The sequence below is a fragment of the Gymnoscopelus microlampas genome (assembly GCF_963454915.1).
Source record: "Gymnoscopelus microlampas genome assembly, chromosome: 11".
Classification (NCBI taxonomy): domain Eukaryota; kingdom Metazoa; phylum Chordata; class Actinopteri; order Myctophiformes; family Myctophidae; genus Gymnoscopelus; species Gymnoscopelus microlampas.
The window spans coordinates 28,919,873-28,944,140 of NC_139948.1; the positions used below are offsets into that span (position 1 = coordinate 28,919,873).

The following is a 24,268-nucleotide window of genomic DNA, read 5'->3' on the forward strand; positions in this document are numbered from 1 at the left end:
GGTAGGCTGCGAACGGGTCGGCCTTCCGGCCTGTTTTTGAAAAAGGACGCCCCTGGCCGTAAGGACGCACTGTGAACCGATGACCGTCTAGTCTGATGTTGCTTGCAGGGGCGGGGCTTGCCCCTGCGGACGGCCGCCGATTGCCAACGCTCCTTGGCGAGAGGTGGTGGTCCTGTTGTTCTTCTTGGCGCGGCTGGGGAAAGCAAACGTCTCCCTGGGGAGAGCGGGGGGGGGGGGAGGGGTGCGTTGAAGCACCTGCCAGCGTGCTGGTGAGGGAGAGGAGGCGAAATGTACCGCAATGGCCGCCGTGCGGGGGGGGGGGGGGGGGGGGGGGGGGGAGATGGGCAAGGTGCGTTGAAGCACCCGCCAGCGAAGGCAAAATGCGCCGCAATGGCTGCCGTGCGAGGGAGGGGGGGAGGCTGGGAGCGGGGGGGGAAATGGGAGGGAGGGAGGCGGTTGGAGTTGGGCGGGGAGCGCTGCTGCACTACCCGCCGGCGTGCTGCTGAGGGAGAGGAGGTAGGGAGGTGAGGAGGAGGTGTAATGTGCCGCGATGGCCGCCGTGCAGGGGGGTAGGAGGTGGGCACGGTGCGTTGAAGCACCTGCCGGCGAAGGCAAAATGCGCCGCAATGGCTGCCGTGCAAGGGAAGGGGGGAGGCTGGGAGCGGGGGGGGGGAGGAATGGGAGGGAGGAGGGCGGGGTGCGCTGCTGCACCACTCGCCGGCGTGCTGGTGAGGTTGAGGGGGAGTTAAGTGAGGAGGAGGCGTAGGGTGCCACGATGGCTGCCGTGCAGGGGGGGGGCAGGGCTTGCGCCTGCGGACGACCGCAGGTTGCCAATGCTCCTTGGCGAGAGGTGGTGGGTTGTTGGCGGGGAGGTGTAGCGGGTCCGCTGTCCTGTTGTTCTCCTTGGCACGGCTGGGCGGGGGGAAGCAAACGTTCGTTGTCCGCGCTGGTCCCCCTGAGGAGAGCGGGGGGGGGGGGGGGGGGAGGGGGAGGAGGAGGGCGAGGTGCGTTGAAGCACCTGCCAGCGTGCTGGTGAGGGAGCGGGGGGGAACTGGACGGTGGGCGGAAGGCAGAATGCGCCGCAATGGCTGCCGTGCGGGGGAGGGGGTTGGAGGTGGGCCGGCGCACGAGGCGTGCGCCGGCCGGCATAAGGGGAGGGGAAGGGAAGGGGGGGAGAATGCATGGAACAATTAGATGCATGGAACAATTAAATGCATTGAACGATTAAATGCACGTAACAAATGCAATGCGTGGAACAATTAAATGCGTGGAATGCTTAAATGCATGGAACGCTAAAGCATGGAACGCTTAGCATGGAACACTTAAATGCATGGAACAAATTAGATGCATGGAACGATTAAATGCATGTAAAAAATTGAATGCATGGAACGCTTAAATGCATGGAACGCTTAAGCATGGAACGCTTAAATGCACGGAACAAATTAGATGCATGAACAATTAAATGCATGGGACGCTTAAATGCATGGGACGCTTAAATGCATGGAACGCTTAGGGCATAGAACGCTTAAATGCATAGAACGCTTAAATGCGTGAAACAGTGAAGACTGAAACAGTGTCAATGTGTTGGAATAATGTAACTAAGAGCGACCTCCGATGTGGTATTGATAGCTGGAGGTGTTGTTTAGAAGAGCTTGTCTTCTGCGCGTTCGGGGAGAACTACTGAGGTGATAGACAATGGCTAGAAACATTTGAACGCTTAAGTGAAAGATCTTTAGTAATTTAGAGGGCATGTCAAATGAACATGTGTTAATGTAGGACCTATGAGGCCACCATGATACAGAAGTTATGGGCTGGAGCTCAACAGAAGCTACGGCAATTAAAATATAAACAGATTAATCTCATACTTAACTCATATTCACCTATGGGAGAATGCTGTGGTCGGTTTAGATTTGCGAGCAGCCAAATCAAACAGGTAGGTGATACAATCGCAGGTGTATTTATACTGTGGTGATTGCAGCGTGGATTGGCTGAGAGATAATCAGCGCAGCTGAACTTGGTAAGGTGATTGCCTTACCAAGTTGAGCAGAGGTTGAGCAGAGGGAGGTCTCCACTCCTGAACATGCGTTGAATACAACTACATTTATGGAGCTAATGTGCATCGTGTGTGGGGAAACAAATCTGGAGTGTTTACTTTCCACAGCAGAGAGTGGGCGGGGTCTATGGTGTAGCGTCGGCGTCGGTGTTGCCATGTCCGCCGATTGTAAGCGCTTTAGGGCCAATGTTGGTGTTATAGGGTTCGTTTGGTTTGGCCTCGTTTTCATAGACCTCGTTGCTTGTTTCTCTCGCGAAACCTGGCAACACGACGCATGCGCAGTTTGATCGGAGACCGAGGACTCCATCCACCCACCCACCCACCGTCAGGTTACTAGAATTATAGTAGGATTATTATTATTATTTCACTTTAGTGGCACCTAGCTGTGTCTCTTCACATTTTCACCTAAGTATACACAGAACAGTCTGGCTCCATTTCCAGTTGCATTAATCCACTTTTAATGAAAGATGAGGTTAGTTTGGTGATATACTGGTTCCCAGTAGATCTGCTGGTCCCAGGTGATCTACTGGTTCCCAGTAGATCAGCTAAATTCAACATGAGATCCAGCAGTGTCGCCTCTAACAGACACACATGAACTCCACAACAGTTAAACACAACACAGAACATAACACAACACCAAGTAAACAACAACATCACCACACAACACATAATGCCATGACACATCTGTTACTGTAAGTCTATGAATCTGGTTGACAAACGTCTTTTCATTATGTACCATCTTCAAAAGAATGGTTAAATCTTCTTAGCATTTTATAATGATGAAAATGGACGGCTGCATTCAAAAACTTGTTGATCTGACAGGGTTTCCTTAATTCAGAGAAAAGAAACTACAGCAATGTTTGACTCTGTGGGCTGTTTATTTCAACAATATTCCACCAGAGCAATGTGAATTCATGCAATTATTTTGGAAAAACACAACAGACAGAAAATATTTCACAATGTACTGTTTTTCAAGCTTGTCCATCATTTAGTAACCAAAATGTTTACCTCTTAAACAATATTCACAGAAAGAAATTCATGAGTAAACGACTGAAGAGAAAGGACTTAACGACACTCCCTGGTCAGGTTAAGCCATAGTTGGCTAGGTAGAACCGGTAGAACGTATCCCCAAAAGCATTTTATCTTCTTTATGTTGAAACTACTCAAACAGTACACTGGATACAAAATACATTTTCTTTTAATCATCAAATCTCAAAGTCTTCTAAAGTTAAGATTTCCAATTTAGTTTTTGTTTTTTTAAACCATGCAATTAAAAAAATATGTTTAACCATAGTTCTTGAGTAGCTACAGAAATGCTTTGTTATACTGCCTTTGCAAATAAATCATCCTGCCAAATAGCTATGTATTGCACGAGTAGCACGGTCGTCCCTAAACTGAAACACATTAGGTTTTTCTTTGCTTAGTCACATTACAAACTAATTGTATCACATGGGAAATAATTCCTAATGCTGTCACAATTATAACTGAATTAGATTTGCCAACTGTAGCAGGTTGTAATCAATGGACCAGTAAAGGTCCTTGTATACTTCCATTCCAAGTTCTTGATTGGAAACTAGATTCCAAGAGTGTTCTTAAGCTTAAATGTTAAGATTTTTCTATCTTTGTCACATGACCATATCAAATCGGTTGACGAAAAATGCTAAATCTATGTCGAGCAACATGCCAGACAAAGTCATGAAACAAAGTATAAATTAGCCTTTTCCTTGGCCCTCGCTCTTGTTGTATGCTACTGTATAGTAGGTTTAGACCTTGCACGCTGACATGATGAACAGACATTTCTGACAAACAAAACATTGACTCAATCTACCTCTACAAATATTTGGGAGGCTTACAGTACATCAACAACATTATTACTCACGCTTGCGAGTAAAATGTTCCTTTGCTGCATGATAATAGTCATCCTGTCAAGTTCAAGGTATGGCATTAACAGGGACAGCATTGTCAGGGTTAGCAGTTTGAGTCCCACTGTAGCCAACACTGCAAAACATGTATATTTTCTGGGAATTGTAACGCACTGCAAGCATCCGCCAAAATGGCATATCATAGCGGTTCACCTAAACTTGGGGAGAAAATCTGTCAAAACAATGTTCTGATTTCTGGTACAAATATTTCGGACATAATAAATAATGAAACAAAATAACAAAAACACACTTTACAGAAAAATAACTTACAAAATTAACTATTAAACATAAAAACATATAAACAATATAATACAGGCCCAGTAGTATCTTCCATCACGGTCATATTACAGACCATTTATATATATGCACAAATTGATGCACTTAAAGCAGAATATTTCTTTCACTTTTGCTTCACAAATCGATGACTGGGTTGTTTTCAATTATTCGTTTTTATATTGCTTCTTAATAGAGTTCTGTTTTTATCTGTCAAGTTGTCTTCCCTCAGTTCTTTTATTTTTTAAGTCTTCCAGTGTATTAACGTATTTCAGCAACTGAAGTACAGCCACACAAGAATGTAAAGTAGGCTACACATTGGGACTGTCTGCCTTGCTAGTCATTCCCTCAGAGTGCATCGTCATTAGAAATGATTCATAAATCCACAGTGAAGCTACATCCTATCTCAGACCAGCGAGGACACGTCACAATACTAAGTACCAGGCCAGCTGCCATGTTTTTTTTCACACTTTTCCCCTTTTCTCCTTCCTCTTCCCTGGAAATATCTCCCGCTTTAGCTCAGACAACCTTTGTGTTACTTGGGTGTGCGGGTACAACACCCCCTCACGTTGATGTAGCCCAGGATGGAACAGCCAGCCTCTACACGCAGATCTCAATCGCTGTGGCTACCAGGATGCGGCCACCTCCGTTGTTTTCTCGGTTGACCCGCTCGTAGCTTCCTGTGGATGAGGGGGAGCTATTGGTGGACATGGACGAGTAATGGTTGTCCATCAGAATGCTCCCCTTCGCCACCGTGCAGCCAGGCGACAAGGACTGCTGCTTCAGTCTGTCCACTAGCACGTCCTCCTCCGATGAAGACGAGCTGATGTCTACCGTGGGCCCGCTGCCCCCGAGGCCCCCACCGCCAACGCTATTCCCATTTTCTGTGTCCAGCATCCAGCAGTGATTGAAATAGCTGAAGACCTCCTTGACAGAGCAGCGGCGCTCCTGCTCGACAGAGAGAAGCCTCCGGAACATGCGCAGTGCGTCGTCAGTGAACCGGCGCCACTGTGACGGCACCGTGCCCGTCCTCCGCCGCTGCCAGCGGACAAACTCCTCGTAGAAGCCGTCACACTGCATAGCCTTCTCCCAGGGGAAGTTCCCTGTCAGCATGCAGAAGAGCAGCACGCCGAATGCCCACACATCCGTGCTGTAGTCCACGCAGAAGCCCTCGTGGCGCATAGGGTCGCAGAGCTCGGGGGCAGTGTACGGGATGGTTCCACTCACGCGTTTCACTGGTGAGCCGGCGCGGCGCGTCATGCCGAAGTCAGACAGCTTGATTTTGCGGCACTCTTTGTCAAAGATGAGGATGTTCTCTGGCTTGATGTCTCGGTGGACCAGTTTTTTACAGTGCATGTAGTCCAGGGCGATCGCCACCTGGTGGACACATCGTTTGGCCACTGTCTCGGAGAGCCCCACCTTGACAAAGGAAAGGGAGAAAAAAACGGCAGATAACAGAACGATGAAGCTTGAAATGAGAGCCTAAAAATAGATTTCATTGTTCGGGGAGGGGGGTGAGAAATAATGAACTGGATTATGTTACAACAACCTATCCCAGTCTGAAGATAAAACCAGGCAGACGAAACTCATACTTAATGATCATTTGATCACATAACCACCACATTATTACACAGGTGCACCACATATTCATTTTGCATTCCTTTCTACACAGTAACATCCATGGTACTACCGTGATTTAACTCTTATAAAGAAAGGGACCCATCTGGGCCATAACATGTAGATATATGATATACAGTATACATGGTTACATAGACTTTTATTTAACAGGGGTCTCCCCATCTCTCCAACTCTTTAGTAGCGAGAAAATGCATTTTCAGGTCGGGATACCAATTTGATCCAATCAGGAAAGAGAACAAAGGATCAAAGGATAACAAAAATACAAGCTGGTGAGATGGGAAGACACCTGTTACTGAACAAACACTATATGATTACATAAGAATATAGAGCTTTAACTTTTTAACAAAATACTTTGCGTTTTAACCAAAACATATTACTTACACTACCTTTAATCGAAAACATAATCAATATAGTAATTCAAACAATCTCTAAGAAAATAGTTGATAGTTCAGCCCTAGTAGAGTAACCTGCTCTTTCTCACCTGCGGGGGGATAATGTCAAAGAGATCTCCAGCCAGGGCGTACTCTTGGGCGAAGATGTAAAAGTCGTCGGTCTCAAAGGCGATGCCAAACATGTTGATGATGAAGGGACAGGGCGACAGGTATAGAGAGATGCTGTATTCCCTCAGAAAACTCTTCAGCTTGGTTGTCTTCTTCCGCAAGAACTTCAAGGCCATTTTGGTGCCTGAAACAGGAAGGCAAAAGCAGGTGGTTTTACATAACTGGCATACAGTATACAAACCTGTTACACTCTCGTGCTATTTTTAGCTACATTTCAGTGCCATGGGGATTATAATTAATGGCTGCTTAATTGTGGGAATGAAACACAATTAAGATGCATTTTTCATTTTAAAATTCAATGAATAATCAAAGCGAATGGGATTACACAATTAAATCCATTTGGGTTTTGGGCTGTGTATATTTTGTAAATATCCCAAATCCTCTGTCAGATTTGTGTTTCCATACAGCAGGCAGGGCCTCATCTGCTTTGATGTACAGGATTTGGCAGTGAATTGAACGGGACTTTGGAGTGTATTCAGCTGTGTCAACATATCCAGCCAGGAATAAGATTAGAATGGCAAAGACTAGGCAAAACCAAACTGAATTTTGCCTCAGGCCATGGGCAAACCAAACCTTTATACTTCATACCCTACACCAGTGGTTTTCAAACGTTTGGGCCCAGGTCAAAATCTCAAGGCACCCCTGTAGTCATAGCAAAAATAGCAGATCTACAAGTTCACAGATCTACCCGCCGATCTACAAGCTAACAATGCGTCACATCGTGAGCCTTTGTGAGCTGCTAAGATCTGCTATTTTTGCTATTTTGGAGAATTAAAAGTTTAATTTAGTTTTATTTGCCTATAATGACATGTACAAATATTTTTAGCCCAAATATTTGTTTAGGGTATAGAATTTGCATTTGTATTTGGAAATGAGTGTGCACAAAGTATTAATATAGTAAATTAAAAAGAATAATTCAAACATTTTTGTATAGTTGCATCCAGGTTGTCCCAATATCCCAAGGCACATGTGGACTTGTCTCACAGCACACCAGTGTGCCTCGGCGCACCGTTTGGAAACCACTTACACAGTATACAGTAATTTGAAGCCACTGGAAACCCAAAATCCATTCCACTGTCTCGAGGGAAAAGCAATAAGTTCAGAGCCGTGATTCACTTCATCTCCACTCATCAGACACAGTCTCCCAAAACTACAGCAGCATAGGCGAGGAGACAGACGAATTACCACCACTAATTTGAGAGGAGAAATACCGCAGACAATAAATTGGAGAGATGCCAGCTTCAAATGCCACGTTGTCTGACTTTAGCTACTGTAACGGCTGGTGTGTCAGCGAAGGTGAGGAGGGATGCTTCTCCAATACCACTGGCTCAGCTCTGCTTATTGCACCAAGAAGGCATTGAGCAGGCAGCTAGACTTGCATGAAAGATCCATTTGCTGTATAGGATGTTTTTCCATTAACGTCATCTCTGAAGTTATCTTTAGGGGTGTGCCGATACACTAATTTCACGAAACGATACGATACGATATTTGACTCACAACTTCGATACGATTTCGATACGATACGATACGCACTTTTTTTATTATGAAAATATATGGAGGAGAAAAAAAGAAAATGCAAACAAATAATTCTGTTTTTGCATTATTCAGACATGCAAACTTGTAGCTTTTCAGCTACAATAGCCGTTTTGAATCCAAATAGTATGACACCTGACCCGAAAAAAAAACATGTTGTCACTCTTTTCACTTCGGGGACGTTTGCATGCCTGATTATTATGATTGTAAAAAAAAAAAAAAAAAAAAAAATTCAAAAACGATATTTTTTTTCCCAAAACGATACATATCGTCGCGAAAACGTATCGCGATATATCGCGGGACGATATATCGGCACACCCCTAGTTATCTTGAAATCAATTCCATAATGTAAAATAATACAACCCTAATGCAGCAGAGTTGAAAGTTGAAACTAAATTACAACAGATAACTGAATAATAGCCTTGCAATGGTCGTTTTCATCTCAAAGAACTGTTCAACAGCAACCAACAGCATGATGTTATATAACTATGAACCATCTATCTGGCCCCAACTTTTGCAATGGCCCCAGAGGCGTTTCTTGACAATAATAGTCAAAAATTGTTGATGCTTCACTCTTTCCTATAAATGTTGTAGATTAATCTAAATATCCAGCCACCCTAATTCAGAGGTCATACATTCACTTCAAAACCTTTTGCCCAGTTACAGTATGTCCACTGCCAACTTAGAATGGTAATGTACAACAATAAAGCTGCAGCATACTGGTTCTCTCTCTGGAGTCTATGAGCCTGTATGGATGTCTAATTCAGGACAATAAAATTCTACTCAATTCACTATTGCACACATATGGCGAGTTCCTCAAGCGAATACTCAGAGTAATACTAATCTGTATACTGTATGTCTAATTTAATGCTGTGTACTATGTATTTTCAGCTGTGTTACCAAGACGACGATGGCGATGAGACGGTCATCCCGAATATGGACACAACGCCAGTATGACGTAGCCTTACGACCGCATGACATCGTATCCTTCCCATAAATACTAAGGACACAGTTGAGAAGGTTGGAGTTCGACGGCTTTCATAGTGATAAGTAGTAATAATCTATAATAACAGAAAGAGTCATAAATACTCATAATATACTTAGAAACTAGGCCTATTCACCATAACCACTTAGGTGATTAAGGGAATCTCCCGGGCCTGTGGAACACTCCACAGCGGTTACATATCCGCCAGCACCTAGAAATATACAGTCCTTTAGATCATTGAGGCTAACTCCTCAACATTTGGTCCTTTGAACGAGCCTCCTCAATAGACAGAGAGGAGCCTCCCGCCTAGCCAGCGAGACCGCTTGCCTGTGCTTCACAGCCCGCGAGCACATTTACATAGCTCAGATGGAAAGCCCTGCTTCCCCCACACCAGCCCCCCTGGCCGCGGGAGCCGAGCCGACAGCGCTCCACTCAGCCGTCGAGAGATTGTCCGCCGCGATGGCCGTCCTGGCCACCGGCCAGACCTCCGCCCAGGAGAGGTCGAGGTTAAGCGATGATAAGATGGACATTTTGTCCCGCCAAGTGGCTACCTTAGCCGCTGCGATGCACGAGGTCCCCCGGCCCCGGCGCTCAGGATCCGTCCCCCGCCACCACCGCGCCGCTCCCAACCCGACGGCCAGCACCCCAGCTACCTCTCACCTCGAGCTTTCATCCTCCACCTCCAACAGCGACGCCGAACGTGGCGCCCACCACCCAACCGAACATCCGACGGGCTCCATGCCCCCTCCGGACCACTCCTACTCCGAGGCCACCTCGGTCTCCACCCTCCTCCTGCATCATCTGACACAGACCCGTCAGGACTTTCTCGACTTTCTAGCACAGGAACGTCGAGACTTTGCAGACATGTCCAGGCGCCAGGGCCAAGACCGGCGCTTCACGGCCCCCGCCATCCGGGTCTTCGATGGCGACCACCTCACCTACCCCACCTTCATGGCCGACGTTGATAACTGTTCCACGGGGAAGTGCCCGAGTGAGAAGCTCGACATCCTGTCCTCTCTCACGCGTGGGCGGCCTCACCGCATGGTCGAAAGCTGCCGCCTACACCCTACACCCGGCGGAGGCCTTCAGGCGGCCTGGGTCAAACTCGATCGTGCCTACGGCGACCCCGGTGGGGTCCAGATCGCCCTCCAGACGCGGGCCGAGGCCTGGCCCGCGCTGGTGACGGTCGAGGATTATGATGATTTTGCCGGCTTCCTTCAGAATATTAGCAGGTGGATATCCGCCGGGACCTGCGCTAAGTTCAGGGACGGGGCCGACAGTTTATCACGCATCACCGACAGGCTACCCGCCGACATACAGGAGCTATGGTTCGATACTGTGGCGGTGATACACGGCAAGTGCATGAAGGTGACCTTTGACGACCTGTCCGCGTTCGTGGCGAGGTGCGCCACGCGCCGCGCAGTCTCCCGCAAGTCTTCCTATGGGCGACCGGCAGTGGCAGACTCACGGCGGCCCCATGACCCCGCCTACCCCGGCCGGTACAACAACTTCCCAGGCGCCTCCAATGGATACAGGGGGGGGGGGAATGGCAACTCCCGTGGCCGCGGTAGGTCCCCCCGGACCAATTGGCCCCGCGATCAAGACCAACGCGTAAAGCATACACCCAATTCCACATTGTTCAATTATGTACCCACAGTCGGCGGTACGACACGCCATCACTCGACACCCGCCTTGACACCGGCCCCCTGCCCATACTGCAATATTCCCCACCTCATCAATCAGTGCTCTGACTTCATGGCGCTGGGGAAGCAGCAGAGGGAGGACTGGGTCGCCACTCAGCAACGATGCAGGAAATGCGGCCGCGAGCACCAGAACGCGGACTGTGCATCCAAATTCTCATGCGGGGTATGCTTCAGGGACCATGCGTCCGTCCTCCATGATGTCAATCCCCCACATCAGCCCCCCGCACCAACACATGCCACCCCTGAGAAGCACACCAAGCACACCGACCCCGTGCTAAGCACAACCATACCAGCTAGCGCAGAGTTTAGCCTGGACACCGTCCTCACTGCAGAACCGCTGCAATTTGCGCTCCACTCCCAAGAGATAGGCCAACAACAGCCTACGGCAGAGCTCGCGGTCGCTCCCATGCCACATAGCCTTGGGGACGTCCCTCCCCAGCCTAACATCATAGCGCCGGAGACGTCCACCCCTCCACGGGCGAGCAGTCGTGAAGACGCAAACAGTCATCTACTCCCAGACGACGCCCGGGACCTTAATGAGGGACCCCCTACAGTTACTGTACCGTCTGCTACACAGGCGGTCCAGGGGGGAGCAGTCCCGCAGGCAGGAGACCCCCCTCCCGCAACAAATGACATCAATCTACAGCTTGTCCTCAGACACGAAGATCCCTTGAAGTCGCCACAAGGAGCAAAGGGACACCACAAGGAGTCCATGCAATTAGGACCAACAGCGACAGCTATTGCCCGACAATCAAACCAGGCTGGGCAAAGCCCGTCCCAACATCAATGCCAAACTTCGCAGCAGTGCCTGCTCATTCTCCCCGACGCCATGAGATTAGAAGTGATAATGCTATGGCCCCAGGGGGGGAGAGGTCCACAAATCAAGAGAAGGCCCCCAGAGCGATCGCGATTAACAACGCAGAGAGTCCCTACAGAGAGCGGTGCACCCACGAACATGACACGCCGACTCATAGCCGGTAGGCGTTTGGGCTTAGAACAACAAGTACTCCGAGAAGTCTTAGGAAGGCAGGTGACCTCTGGGGAGGCACCCTCCACCGTCTTGATCGAGATAGAAACTGTTCTATACTCAAGCCATTCAAGACCTTTGGGCCACGTGTCAGATGTAACAGACCCAGACCCAGTGAACAGTGAAACCTCGTTGCCTCAAGTCTTCTACCCAGAGACTGAGGTGGAACGAGGCACGAGACCAGGAGACCCAAACCATAACGACTCACATAGAAGTCAGGTAACAGAATCAAGAGACGTGAATCCGATTGTTACTCTCGGTTTTGTTACCACGGTGTTTTATGTCGTAGTGACCGCACATGGCAGTCACAGACACAAGTTCCTCCTGAACCATCTAGGCCAGCCTCCCTGCAGCTACACCGCTGCACCAGCTGCATAGCACATCCATTCACATCGCTCGTACCCGTCGGAGACGCAGAACATCACTGGTACGAATTCACTCTCTTGGCCAATCATCGGCATAAAGAGGAGAGCGCACTCACCTTGCCCGACGTCCGTCAGAGAGTGCCATCGATTGTGGCACAGCAACGCAATAACGCAATACACCCACGAGAGACCAAACTGGCTCTCCTGCCAAAGGAACTCCTGGCGATCCGGTATGTCAGAGTCCCCAAGCCGCAGGAAGACGAAGGCCTAGCGCACCGAATCTGAAGGGGGACTGGCATTTCGCCGGCCTCACCTCCTCTACCGGAGACTTTGGGTGTTTGACCGTTTGGACGCAACCAACAGGATGGGTCTACGCGTCCATGCGTTGGAGGCAGACCCTAGGATGGATATGGTGCGTGTTGAACGCCTTGCAGTATCTCTGACACTCCAATCCGGACAGAGAGCACGCACAGGTTCTCCACCCCTATCATCAGGAGAACATCGCCGTCGACACCCTTGTCCTGGTGATTGACCCTCAGCTTCCCAGAGCGTTCTGGGCAGTGGGGAGAGTCAAGAGCGTGACACCCGGCAGGGACGATAGAGTGCGAGCCACAGTAGTACAAGTGGAAGACCGCACCTACACAAGGCCTGTGTCGCGGTTGATCAGACTCCCTGAACTGCCAGATGAAGCAACGACCATCAGGGAAGAAATTAGGAAGGTTAAGAAGACTAAGCAAAGGACATGATAACGAACATCATCGTTTGGTGGAATCGTGACACTATCCTGTCACTAGGGGGGAATGTTACCAAGACGACGATGGCGATGAGACGGTCATCCCGAATATGGACACAACGCCAGTATGACGTAGCCTTACGACCGCATGACATCGTATCCTTCCCATAAATACTAAGGACACAGTTGAGAAGGTTGGAGTTCGACGGCTTTCATAGTGATAAGTAGTAATAAGCTATAATAACAGAAAGAGTCATAAATACTCATAATATACTTAGAAACTAGGCCTATTCACCATAACCACTTAGGTGATTAAGGGAATCTCCCGGGCCTGTGGAACACTCCACAGCGGTTACATATCCGCCAGCACCTAGAAATATACAGTCCTTTAGATCATTGAGGCTAACTCCTCAACAAGCTGTTTGTTATGTAACCATGTTTTGACATGTTTTGAGGATTACGTGCATGTAAAAACCACTGTACCCATTTAAGTGATACACAAAGTATTCAGTGTCTCAATTGGTGACAGAAACACCACTGTACTACACTGTAGATGGGTTCTTCTGCTCCGGCTTTGTGTTTCTATAAAAGAGATGATTAACATAACTGGAGCAGGTGGACAATGCTTTAGCTTGCTTTTAAATGCAGAACGTATTTGTACATTGTGAATTCTGAATTTAGAATTTTGATCTGTGCTCAATTACTGAACTACAATTATAAAAGGGACATGGACGGGCAGATACAGAGATCCATATATGGGCATAAAAAGGACGAGGACTGTCAGATACAGAGATCTCTGTATATGGGCATATCAGTCGGATCGGCGGTGCGACGTAGGTGTGAGGGCCGCGTAGCTGCCAAACTCTAGTAACTCTAAAAGAGAGTATCATTGCATATGATAATCACCTAGATGCTCATCTACCATTGCTGCGATACATGTATGAGTGCATGACAAGCTCAAATGCCTAATGAATACTCCTGCGACAAAAATAGCTAATTTACAAGCTCAGTGAGCTTGTTGATCAGCTATTCTCAGCATGGGACAATGTCACACGATTAAGCTTCAATCAAGTTAAAGCCTTTCAGACTTTTTGCGGTGGGGAAACAAACAACCTTCATAGAGTTACCTCTAATTTTGTGGACGACCAGGTCCACTTTTCCATATGTGCCTTTTCCCAGTTCTCTGATGACCTCATAGTACTTGTTGATGTCCAGCTTCTCGAGGTTCTGGGCAGCGATGACCTGAAGCTCCTCCAGGATGTCCATGGAGGCACGGGAGCCATGGGGTGAGGAGCTCATTCTTCCAGAGGGAAAGGCCGGGGACAGAGGGCTAGTCTGGAGACTTCTGTTCCTGTGAGGGAGAATGGGAGGAGCAGGAAGGTTAAACTTAAATATTCCATATTTTATACTGTACTTCCTCCACTCGAAAATTGCCGATCTACAAGCTCACCACGCGCCACAACGTGTTATGAGCTTGTAGATCGGCTTTCAATATAAAAAACAAAAGAAGATTAAAGATTTTGGGATGCCGGGGTGAAAGTGTTTAAGAAGGAATTTGGACCAGCATTCACCCATGCATTCATTCCCACACAATTGTGCAGTATACAATGCACATACTGTATACAATATATATACACCACGGTTTTGTTCTGTTACAACCATCAAAGGGGAGACAGAGTGTTTTGTATCCTAGCCAAATGAGCTCTTATGTAAGCTTCAAATCGTGCAGTAAACAACATGCATCCCCTCCCTGTTCAGCGGAACCACTTTCAAGTGTCCAAGATCACAAGCCGCTGTTTCCCCTGACAGGAGAACACTGAACCAGTAGTTCAAACAGCAGAAGAGATAACATGAACACACAAATCCACAATTCAAGTCCTTTGTTCTTTTGTTCTTTTCCTGAAGTTGAATAGGTTCTTACAAGTCTCAATGTAGGTCACTAACTCAACATGTAGTCATGTTTATGTAAATGGCAGCAACTACAGTAGTCTTCATGTATTATTATTCAGTGCAACCCTGTATCTACTGTGTGATCAACAAAAGAAGCATTATTACTGTCTGACAGCAAAACATTACTATTTGCAGACCAGATTCTGAGCAGGAAGATAAACAGTATTAATGAGCTTCCAACAGAATGAATGCCTGCATCTAATCTGATCATTCTCTCTCTGCTCAGCTCCATTCTCAGTAAATCTGTCTCAGCCTGCCTTCTGCCATGAGACAAGTGAAGCTACACTCATTTGCAATATCCTTTATTTCATCGCCCGCGGAGGCCAAGTTATCGACTATGACTGAATAGACTTCACAGCCCTGATGGTATGATGCAGAACGCTGTACATGATGTCCATCTGTGCCTGTCTTGGAATCAGCTCCTCTCTGAGTCTAGGGTGTGTGTGTGTGTGTGTGTGTGTGTGTGTGTGTGTGTGTGTGTGTGTGTGTGTGTGTGTGTGTGTGTGTGTGTGTGTGCGTGTGCGTGTGCTTGCGTGCGTGCTTGCGTACGTGCCTAGAAAATGTGTACAGTACATAAAAGTATGTAAACAGTGCGAAGATGTTAAAATTAAACCGAAACTTATTTTGGTTTAAAACTAACTATAAACTGTAAATCCTACTATAAAGTAGTCAGTATCATGTCAGTATCATGTCAGTATTATGTCAGTATCATGGTCAGTATCATGTCAGTATCATGTCAGTATCATGGTCAGTATCATGTCAGTATCATGTCAGTATCATGGTCAGTATCATGTCAGTATCATGGTCAGTATCATGTCAGTATCATGTCAGTATCATGGTCAGTATCATGGTCAGTATCATGTCAGTATCATGTCAGTATCATGGCCAGTATCATGGCCAGTATCATGGCAGTATCATGGTCAGTATCATGGTCAGTATCATGTCAGTATCATGTCAGTATCATGTCAGTATCATGTCAGTATTATGTCAGTATCATGGTCAGTATCATGGTCAGTATCATGTCAGTATCATGTCAGTATCATGGTCAGTATCATGTCAGTATTATGTCAGTATCATGGTCAGTATCATGTCAGTATCATGTCAGTATCATGGTCAGTATCATGGTCAGTATCATGGTCAGTATCATGTCAGTATCATGTCAGTATCATGGCCAGTATCATGGCCAGTATCATGTCAGTATCATGTCAGTATCATGTCAGTATCATGTCAGTGTCATGTCATTATCATGTCATTATCATGTCAATATCATGTCAGTATCATGTCAGTATCATGTCAGTATCATGTCAGTATCATGTCAATATCATGTCAGTATCATGGTCAGTATCATGTCAGTATCATGGTCAGTATCATGTCATTATCATGTCATTATCATGTCAATATCATGTCAATATCATGTCAGTATCATGGTCATTATCATGTCATTATCATGTCAATATCATGTCAGTATCATGGTCAGTATCATGTCAGTATCATGGTCAGTATCATGTCATTATCATGTCATTATCATGTCATTATCATGTCAATATCTTGTCAGTATCATGTCAGTATCATGTCAGTATCATGTCAGTATCATGGTCAGTATCATGTCAATATCATGTCAGTATCATAGTTTAATAATCACATTCCAGTTAACAGTCCAGTTTAATGTAAAATCTGAAATTTGGAAATCGATGTTTTCTAAATCATATAAGCAACACAATACACAATATAAATTAAGCTTCCATTTGAATTGGGTGTGGGGGCGGTAAGGTACCTGGATATTGGGGGCACTAGCCCAAAAAAGGTTGAGAAACACTGATTTAATTGATATGTATGTACAATTCACAGTTACAGTATCTACCATACAGGGTCATGTACTAAGGAACTTAAGCCTTGTAAACTTTGTATGACAAATTGTGAAAATACCCAATCAACAAGTTGGGAAGGTGTAGATCTGCTATTTTCGAAAAAATTGAAATGTTTTAAATTGTTTTGACATTTTTGCCAATAATGACATGCCCAAACATAGGGATGCCAGGTTGAAAGTGGTTAGCCAGGTATAAAGGTGTATTTGTGCATGAGGTGTAGTGAAATTTAATTATGTTTTTTCAAACTCTCTGACGTTTTTAGGGAGAAAGATTTACAGAGCGGCAACTTTGACTCTTTGATTCCTCCCCTCTCGCTACTACACCTATTCTAATGTGATGATGATGATAATCATAGTGATAGTACATTCAACATGCAATGAAAGATTATTTTAAATAATCAAAGTACACAAAGCTAATTGCTTTTTTCTTCAAATGGTATAATACATTTAAATGTATGTAAAAGAACTGTAAATCATGTTATTTTTGTAGATGAATATTATGACATGAAATGTCATGCGGTTACATCCCTATGGTTCAATGTTAATTTAACTCTGAAATAGATAAATTAACAATGAGAATTTTACTGTGTAGCTGACTAGCTGTCAGCATGTGAGACATGGCTCCAGTTTACTCAGCATGCGCTCACTGACAAGGTCAATAAAACTCATACGGGACAACACAAGCACATCCACAGAGAAACAAGACCAGCTGACATTGCAAACAGAGAAATGCATACTCACGGTTGAAGACAAAAACATACAGTGACACATGCATCCACACAGACACAGTTATTAAAATTAAACCATTGTATTATTTGCTATTGGTTGACATTTTGCATTGTCTACCCTTTTATTTTCACTTTTGAAATGTTTTGGCATTTTAAATACACCTCTGCTGAATGTTTTCGGTATGTATCGATACACATAACTGATGGGGCCACTAATATGTGCAGTGAGTGCATACATGCATTGACACAGTTACCAGAGTGATATAATATCAAAGAGACTGGAAATGAAAGAAGCAAATGTTGCCAATTAAGAGCTTCTCCTCCTCTGCAGCTTTGATGCAGCCCTGCCATCCTGCCACATACCCCCCCCCTTCTCCTCCACCCCCCTTTAGGGTAATCCTGCCATGGCTACTCCCGAGAGGGCTGCTGGGATCACCGAGTCCTATTTGCCTCCTAGGCAAGGGGGTTGAGATTTTTTTTCCTTCTCAATGGGGTTTAATTCATCTGTATTCAAAGCACAGACGAAACTCTGTTCAGCAGCCAATCTGCCTTGCGTCATCATAGCTGCTTTGCCCTCGGTCCGTATCCCCCTCTGATGCAGCGATTCCCAACCTGTGGGGCAGGGCCCACTGGTGGGCCATGAGGATATTGCAAGTGGGCCCTCAAATTGGTAAAACACTAATATTTAATGAAATATTTAAAAAATAGGATGTACAACATGTCTCTCACCCATCTGACCATTTAACACGGCTCTGATGCCTGCTTTTGCACACCGCACAGGAAAAGAGGTGACTGTTGAGATCTGGCACTGGGAAGGACCCTGGGGGGGGGGGGGATCACTGCAGGGGATATTGATGGCTAGCAGAGCAATGGAACACTGAGACAAGAATGAGGACTGTTGTCTTGTTTCCCTGCAGCAATGGCTATTGGCTACAGGATGGAATGTCAGTGTTTGTGACAATAGGTAAATGTGATGGCTGCCAAAAGTGCTGAGCAATAGATGCTTTCCCCCTGTTATGTACAGCAGGCACTGTACATACTTGTACACTCATATATACTGCACACACACACACACACACACACACACACACACACACACACACACACACACACACACGCACACACACACGCACACGCACGCGCACGCGCACGCGCACACGCACACGCACACGCACGCGCACACAATGTAAAACATAAAGTCCTGTCAGTGTCAACTTGCGTTTCCTGCCAAACTCAGTTTGTACAGCATTAGCTTGCATAACACAAAAGGCAGATACAAATTAAAAAACATGTTCCAATACAAGTTTTTGTGAATTTTCCACCTATTCCTCTTCCCTCAATTTTGGCGTTAAGCCAATTATGGGAGTACGTCTCCACCAATACACATGAAGTCACTAGCTGCTTCTTTTAACTAATCTGTATGGTAGAGTAGGACATCTGCAGTGGCTGGAGGTAGTCTCTCTACTGTTCCACTGAGAAATGTAAATCCTGGTGCTGGGCAGGAACGGTCGCCCAGGGTAAAATCCGGCGACGTCGGAACGGTCGGACCCACGTATGTCTGGCCACCAAGGTCTAGTCACCCCAGTCAAATCCGGTCGGACCCACAAATCCAGCAACCTCAGAATGGTCGGACCCACAAATCCAGCGACCTCAGAATGGTTGCTTCAAAACACGCCCACTTCCTACCTTAATGTTAGGGGCTATAGTCTGTTCTCACCAAGTGGGGGTGAGCGCTCCGCACCGGCGGGGCGAGTGGTCCGCCGTTGGGGGCAAGAGTTCCGCTCAAGCGGTCCACTCAAAAAATGGGGGTAAGCGTGTTTTGGGGCGACCGTTCCGGTTACCCTGGGTAGGACATGTGCAATAGGTCTCATGCAAGAGACCCAGGTATGAATCCCGGTTTCTAGGTCATAAAAGTTATGGATTGTAGCTTTAATAGATTAATGTACAATGTGCAATGACAAATCAATATATCGCTGCTAAATACAGGGAGGAATGTTTACCATGTTAATCAATATAACAGGTACTGTAGCACCGGTAGGCTACATTTGGATCATCAAAAATCGTATCATCTATTTTGCACTTCTCGACTCTATCCAGATATTTCAGGATATAATTAACAAACAATAAAGAGAGCTGTTTTGGTAGGGAGAAATGATGTTCTCGCTTCTTACAACGGTTTATGTATTGTTGTCTCTCATCATTCTGAATGTACCAAAGGGACGCAGACTGTCCTTCCTTTACACACAAGGACACCATAAATAAATCAGGTTTACTATATAATTGACAACTTCTGACAGCATGTGTCTCCCATGGTTACGACATGGATAATAGCCAGCTGATGCTTAATGAAGCCAGCACTATGATGTACTTTGCGTGTCCTCTGCAGCATCTCAAAAGCACCTGCTTACAAATGCAAGTACAGTATAATGCAATTTGATCACTAATTTACACTGGTGATGCCGATGCAACACTGCAGCCTTTATAGCAGAAAAACCTTATTCCATGGTCTTTTATTGGAGGACAGCAAATGCTGCTTCTGCATTATTTACAGAGTTTGACTCAATATAGAGACAGCTGCCGGCCACTGGTTCAATGGAATTGCAATTTGAGTTTCACTGGTCCAGCAGGTTGTTCAATTACCTGGACTATTGACCATGTGGGTCAGTGAAACTCGTTCTGTGCTCAAAGAAACAGAACAACCAAACAATAGTGCTTTCATTCCTGTTGAGTGGGGGTCATTTCATTGACAATACCTGTACATTTTTCAGAAGCACAAAGGAAAAGTTTTGTTCCAAAATGAGTTATCGATTGCTTGAAAAATTGAACAGCTGAACATTTGTTGGAAAAACGTCCTGTGGAGCAACATTGAGGCTCCAGGAGCGCAAAGACCCTCGATTAGAAATTGTGTATTTGTGAAAACATCGAGCAACTGAAATTCAGAAAACCTGTTTAGATACATCAAATGTTTCCAATTTCTAGTCTATTTCTTTAGTCTATTCACAAGCAAACCTCAATAACCAAGTCTAGTGCATCTGCTCTGAAAGTCAAACCCTTAAAACCAGCCTGACTGACAACCCAGAGTGCACAAATGGAACCAAATGGACCCTTACAGGTCTGTAACTCACTCTCTGAGTTAAATTAACACTCAGGATTTCACTGTGTAGACTGAGTCTCTTTAAGGGGCGTGAGGCTGCCCACCCAGATCCTTCTCTGGGGTTTTTAGTGCCAGTCTGCTAGCTGCCGACCCACCGTTCACTTTGAGCCCTGATCCGCTCCTCACAATGTTCATGGAGCTGTGAAGCACTTCAAAGCGGTGGAGCTTTGGCTAGCTAGACCTCCTACATCTGCAAGCACAGCGGCTTTGTGCCTGTACACTCAGTGGCACATCACTGGCCATGGCCACTGAGCTGCTGTTTTGTACCATCACACTGCTGTCAACTAATGTATGTGAAAGCACGGTAATGTTCCCTCTTTGCCTGTCTGTGTGTGTGTGTGTGTGTGTGTGTGTGTGTGTGTGTGTGTGTGTGTGTGTGTGTGTGTGTGTGTGTGTGTGTGTGTGTGACTGTGTGTGCGTGTGCGTGTGCGTGTGTGTGTGTGTGTTTGTGTCACTCTCTCCAGTGGTAGAAGTCACAAGTGTGAGATCCACTCTCAGCTAGCTGGTCTACAGGTAGAGAGAACAGTATGCAGCAAATTATATGCAACAAAAACAACAACAAATCCAGCCTGGGAGAGATATCTTGACATCTCACAGACAGCTCGGTGTCGAAGACAAAAAGCTGCATGTCCTCTGTCTACATGTCAAGTCTCTGTTTTTATACTAGTTATTTATTGTTTCACCATGACATTGAGTCATTTTCTTTGTACATTTGTTTGCATTTACATGAAAACTATGATCCTCTGGTTAAACTCAAAAGTCATATGAATGGCAAGGTCTGCCGGTTTCAACTAGATGTTTACAACGTATTTTATTAAACTCCCAGTTTAGACAACAGCACACATCCTTTACACCTAAGACCCAAAGACATGGACTGATGACAACGAAATAAGACCTGTAATAATATGTATGCAGTGTACATCTGATGCTATGTGATGTGGTCATAGCACATCAAATAACTGCAAAGTGTATCTGCTCTACAAGCAATGCAGTTTAACTATCACAGTATTTAAATGATAAATCAAGCAGTATTGATGTTTCAATATCTGTGCACGTGTATGTGTACATGTGTCTGCACGTGTGGCTACTGTATGCGTTTGTGCATATGTGCTGGCTGGCTGACTGACTGTGTGTGTGTGTGTGTGTGTGTGTGTGTGTGTGTGTGTGTGTGTGTGTGTGTGTGTGTGTGTGTGTGTGTGTGTGTGTGTGTGTGTGTGTGTGTGTGTGCGTGTGCGTGTGTGTGTGTGTGTGTGTGTGTGCGTGTGTGCGTGTGCTGCGCGCGCGTAAGTGCGTGCATGTTTATGCGTGTGTGCATGCGCGCGTGCGCAAGCATGCACGCATGATGTGCATCAATAAACACTGCAATAAACACTAGTAATTTTACAAATATGCAAGACAGAAAAACAAAATGATAATGTGATACATACAATGCACATTGTGTACCGGGAAGACAATAGCTAGACAGAACCCATTGTTCTGTATGGTGCATCTATAACTTTTAATTGTGTGTAGGCTATATGGTTCATTAAAATTTAGCACATTTTAAAATATGCTTTGGATATGTATAAGCATCAAGCTAGATACATAACTGTATGTATGCATTGCAATTGCAAAAACACTGGAGCCACAGACCAGCACAAAAGACAAAATGGTCATGGAATGAAACATCAGTTAATGGACACAACAACCTGCGATGTATTAAAATGCATTAAAACGTTTTCGACAACACAAAGTAAAAATACAATGTAATCTTAGTTTGCTAATGTGGTCCAGGCACATTTTTTTTTAAATATAAATAAATAAACAAACAAACGATTAAACACTGGAGGGCTTACCTTTGAAATTGTGATACACATGCAAGGTTTGCCAGTGTCAATCCATTAAGGAGCCACTACCATCTTAACTTAAGAGAAAACGTCACTGGATGATATCATTTGTTCTAGATTTTTTGTTTTTTGTTGTTGTTTTACCTCTCGTTTTTTTGTAAACTACTACACAGACTGGATACCTGGAAGAGACGGCGGCTGTCTGGAGAGAGGTGATGCTGTGTGTGTCGGTACTGCTACAGTGCTGTCCTATTGTCTCCGCACTTCGCTGCTAAAGGCACAGCGTTGCCAAATTCTGCGAGAGAAATAAGCAACCACGTCTCCAAAAGAAGCGACGAGGCGATCTACAAGCTCACAAAGCGTTGCATCCTTGTAGATCTGCTATTTTTAACTAGAAAAAGTTCTCCTCGGAGCACAGGTCTCTGCCAGGTCAGGTAGGTTATTGTGTGTCAGCAATGGTCGGAATTCGGCAATCAGGATGGAATATGAAAAATTGGATGGATCCGTCTTGATCACTTGACTATAGAGATAATGTGTGCTGATTTGCGTGATGTTTGGACAAATTTTGTAGGAGTAATATAAAGAAAAAATGTTTCGCAAAAATCGGCCTCCTGGTGGCGCTGTAGGCAATGTCAAAAGGGTGGCATTCGTTCCTCAACGTAGTGCGAATGTGCGTGCAAAGTGTCACCGCAATCAGACGCTGCGTTCATGATTTGCAGCATTTTGTTCAAAGCAGGCCACTCCTTCAAACTTTAGATGTCAATCTTAGCCAATCAGGATGGAATATGAAAAATCTAACAGATCCGTCTTGATCACATGACTATAGAGATGTGTACCAATTTGCGTCAAATTTGGATAAAATCTGCCTGTTATAAAGGCCCATGTAAGATTCTTCTCTGGCATCCAGGGAGTGTTGTGCACAGTTTCACTGCGATCAAAACAACAGTGTCTCCTAGGGTAGTTAATACCCTCACAAAAACATGTAGTAATCCTGGTCGCTATACTGCCTCCCCCATGACAGCCGGGGCGCCTGATGGAGGGGAAAGGAACTGTTTGGAATAACGTGTTCCTTCCATGTGCTACGTCCTACCGGGGAAACTCCCCCCTGTCAGGTGACAACTGACAAGAAGGTCAGTTGGCTCTCATGCATTGAAGGAGGCATGAGCTCGGCCCTGTGCTCCCTAGGCTGTGGGGGCGGGGGGGGGTTCCTGGCCTGGTCTACAAGATACACTGTCTACACACCACTAAGACACCCATGTAGGCGTACCTGTCAAGCTACTTCAAAAACGCCAAAGACGTCCACAAACACAACACCAGGGGGAGCTCCACAAATCACGATTAACCCATGCCGATTTGGCTCCAACAAGGAAATGTTTGAGAACCACTTGTTTAAACAACATTAGGAAACAAGCCCATAAAAACGCAACATGCTACAAACAATAATTACAAGCAACTTTACAGCAAAACAAGCCCAAAGTCGCTTATAATAAGCTGACATGGCAACACTGTAAAGGCAGCGAGGCTTTAAAGACCAGCCCACCGAGTCCGCGACCAGTCAGAACGCACACCGAGCCAGGTTTATATTTCGTCGCCTGACGACGTCGCGCGTTGAAAACAACAGATCTACAAGCTCACACCACATGTCATGCGTGGCGCGCTGTGAGCTTGTAGGTCAGTTATTTTAGACGCGCGACACCGCCGTGAGTCGGAGCATAAATGAGGCTTCGACGAAGCCATCCTGCTGTGTGTGTGTGCGCGCGTGTGCGTGTGTGTGCGTGTGCGTGTGCGTGTGTGTGTGTGTGTGTGTGTGCGCGCGCGCGCGCGCGCTCCTTTGGTCTGGTCTTTCTGCACACATAACTCACCCCTCTCCCCATCCTGCGCAATGAGGATAAACACAAAGCAAAAGATGATGCTGGAGGGAAACATATGACCAGTGGTGTAAAGTAAATAA

The 24,268-nt window shown here is 45.9% G+C and overlaps 1 protein-coding gene across 1 annotated transcript; it reads right to left on the reverse strand.

Moving 5' to 3' along the window:
* Positions 1-2,956: 2,956 nt before the first annotated feature.
* On the reverse strand, positions 2,957-22,520 carry unm_sa1261 (un-named sa1261). Its single transcript, XM_084072130.1, has 4 exons — positions 22,327-22,520; positions 13,920-14,143; positions 6,368-6,570; positions 2,957-5,667 (listed from the first exon to the last, which is right to left on the reverse strand). Exons 2-4 carry the CDS (start codon positions 14,089-14,091, stop codon positions 4,849-4,851), a joined length of 1,194 nt encoding a protein of 397 aa, XP_083928256.1. The 5' UTR covers positions 14,092-14,143; positions 22,327-22,520; the 3' UTR covers positions 2,957-4,848.
* Positions 22,521-24,268: the final 1,748 nt, after the last annotated feature.

Excerpts from the sequence above, each read along its gene's own strand:
- unm_sa1261 (XM_084072130.1), bottom strand. The coding sequence starts at position 14,091 with ATGAGCTCCTCACCCCATGGCTCCCGTGCCTCCATGGACATCCTGGAG. Across the intron at positions 6,571-13,919 it reads GGTCGTCCACAAAATTAGAG|GCACCAAAATGGCCTTGAAG; the intron begins GTAACTCTATGA and ends TTCCTGTTTCAG. Across the intron at positions 5,668-6,367 it reads TTGACATTATCCCCCCGCAG|GTGGGGCTCTCCGAGACAGT; the intron begins GTGAGAAAGAGC and ends TCCTTTGTCAAG.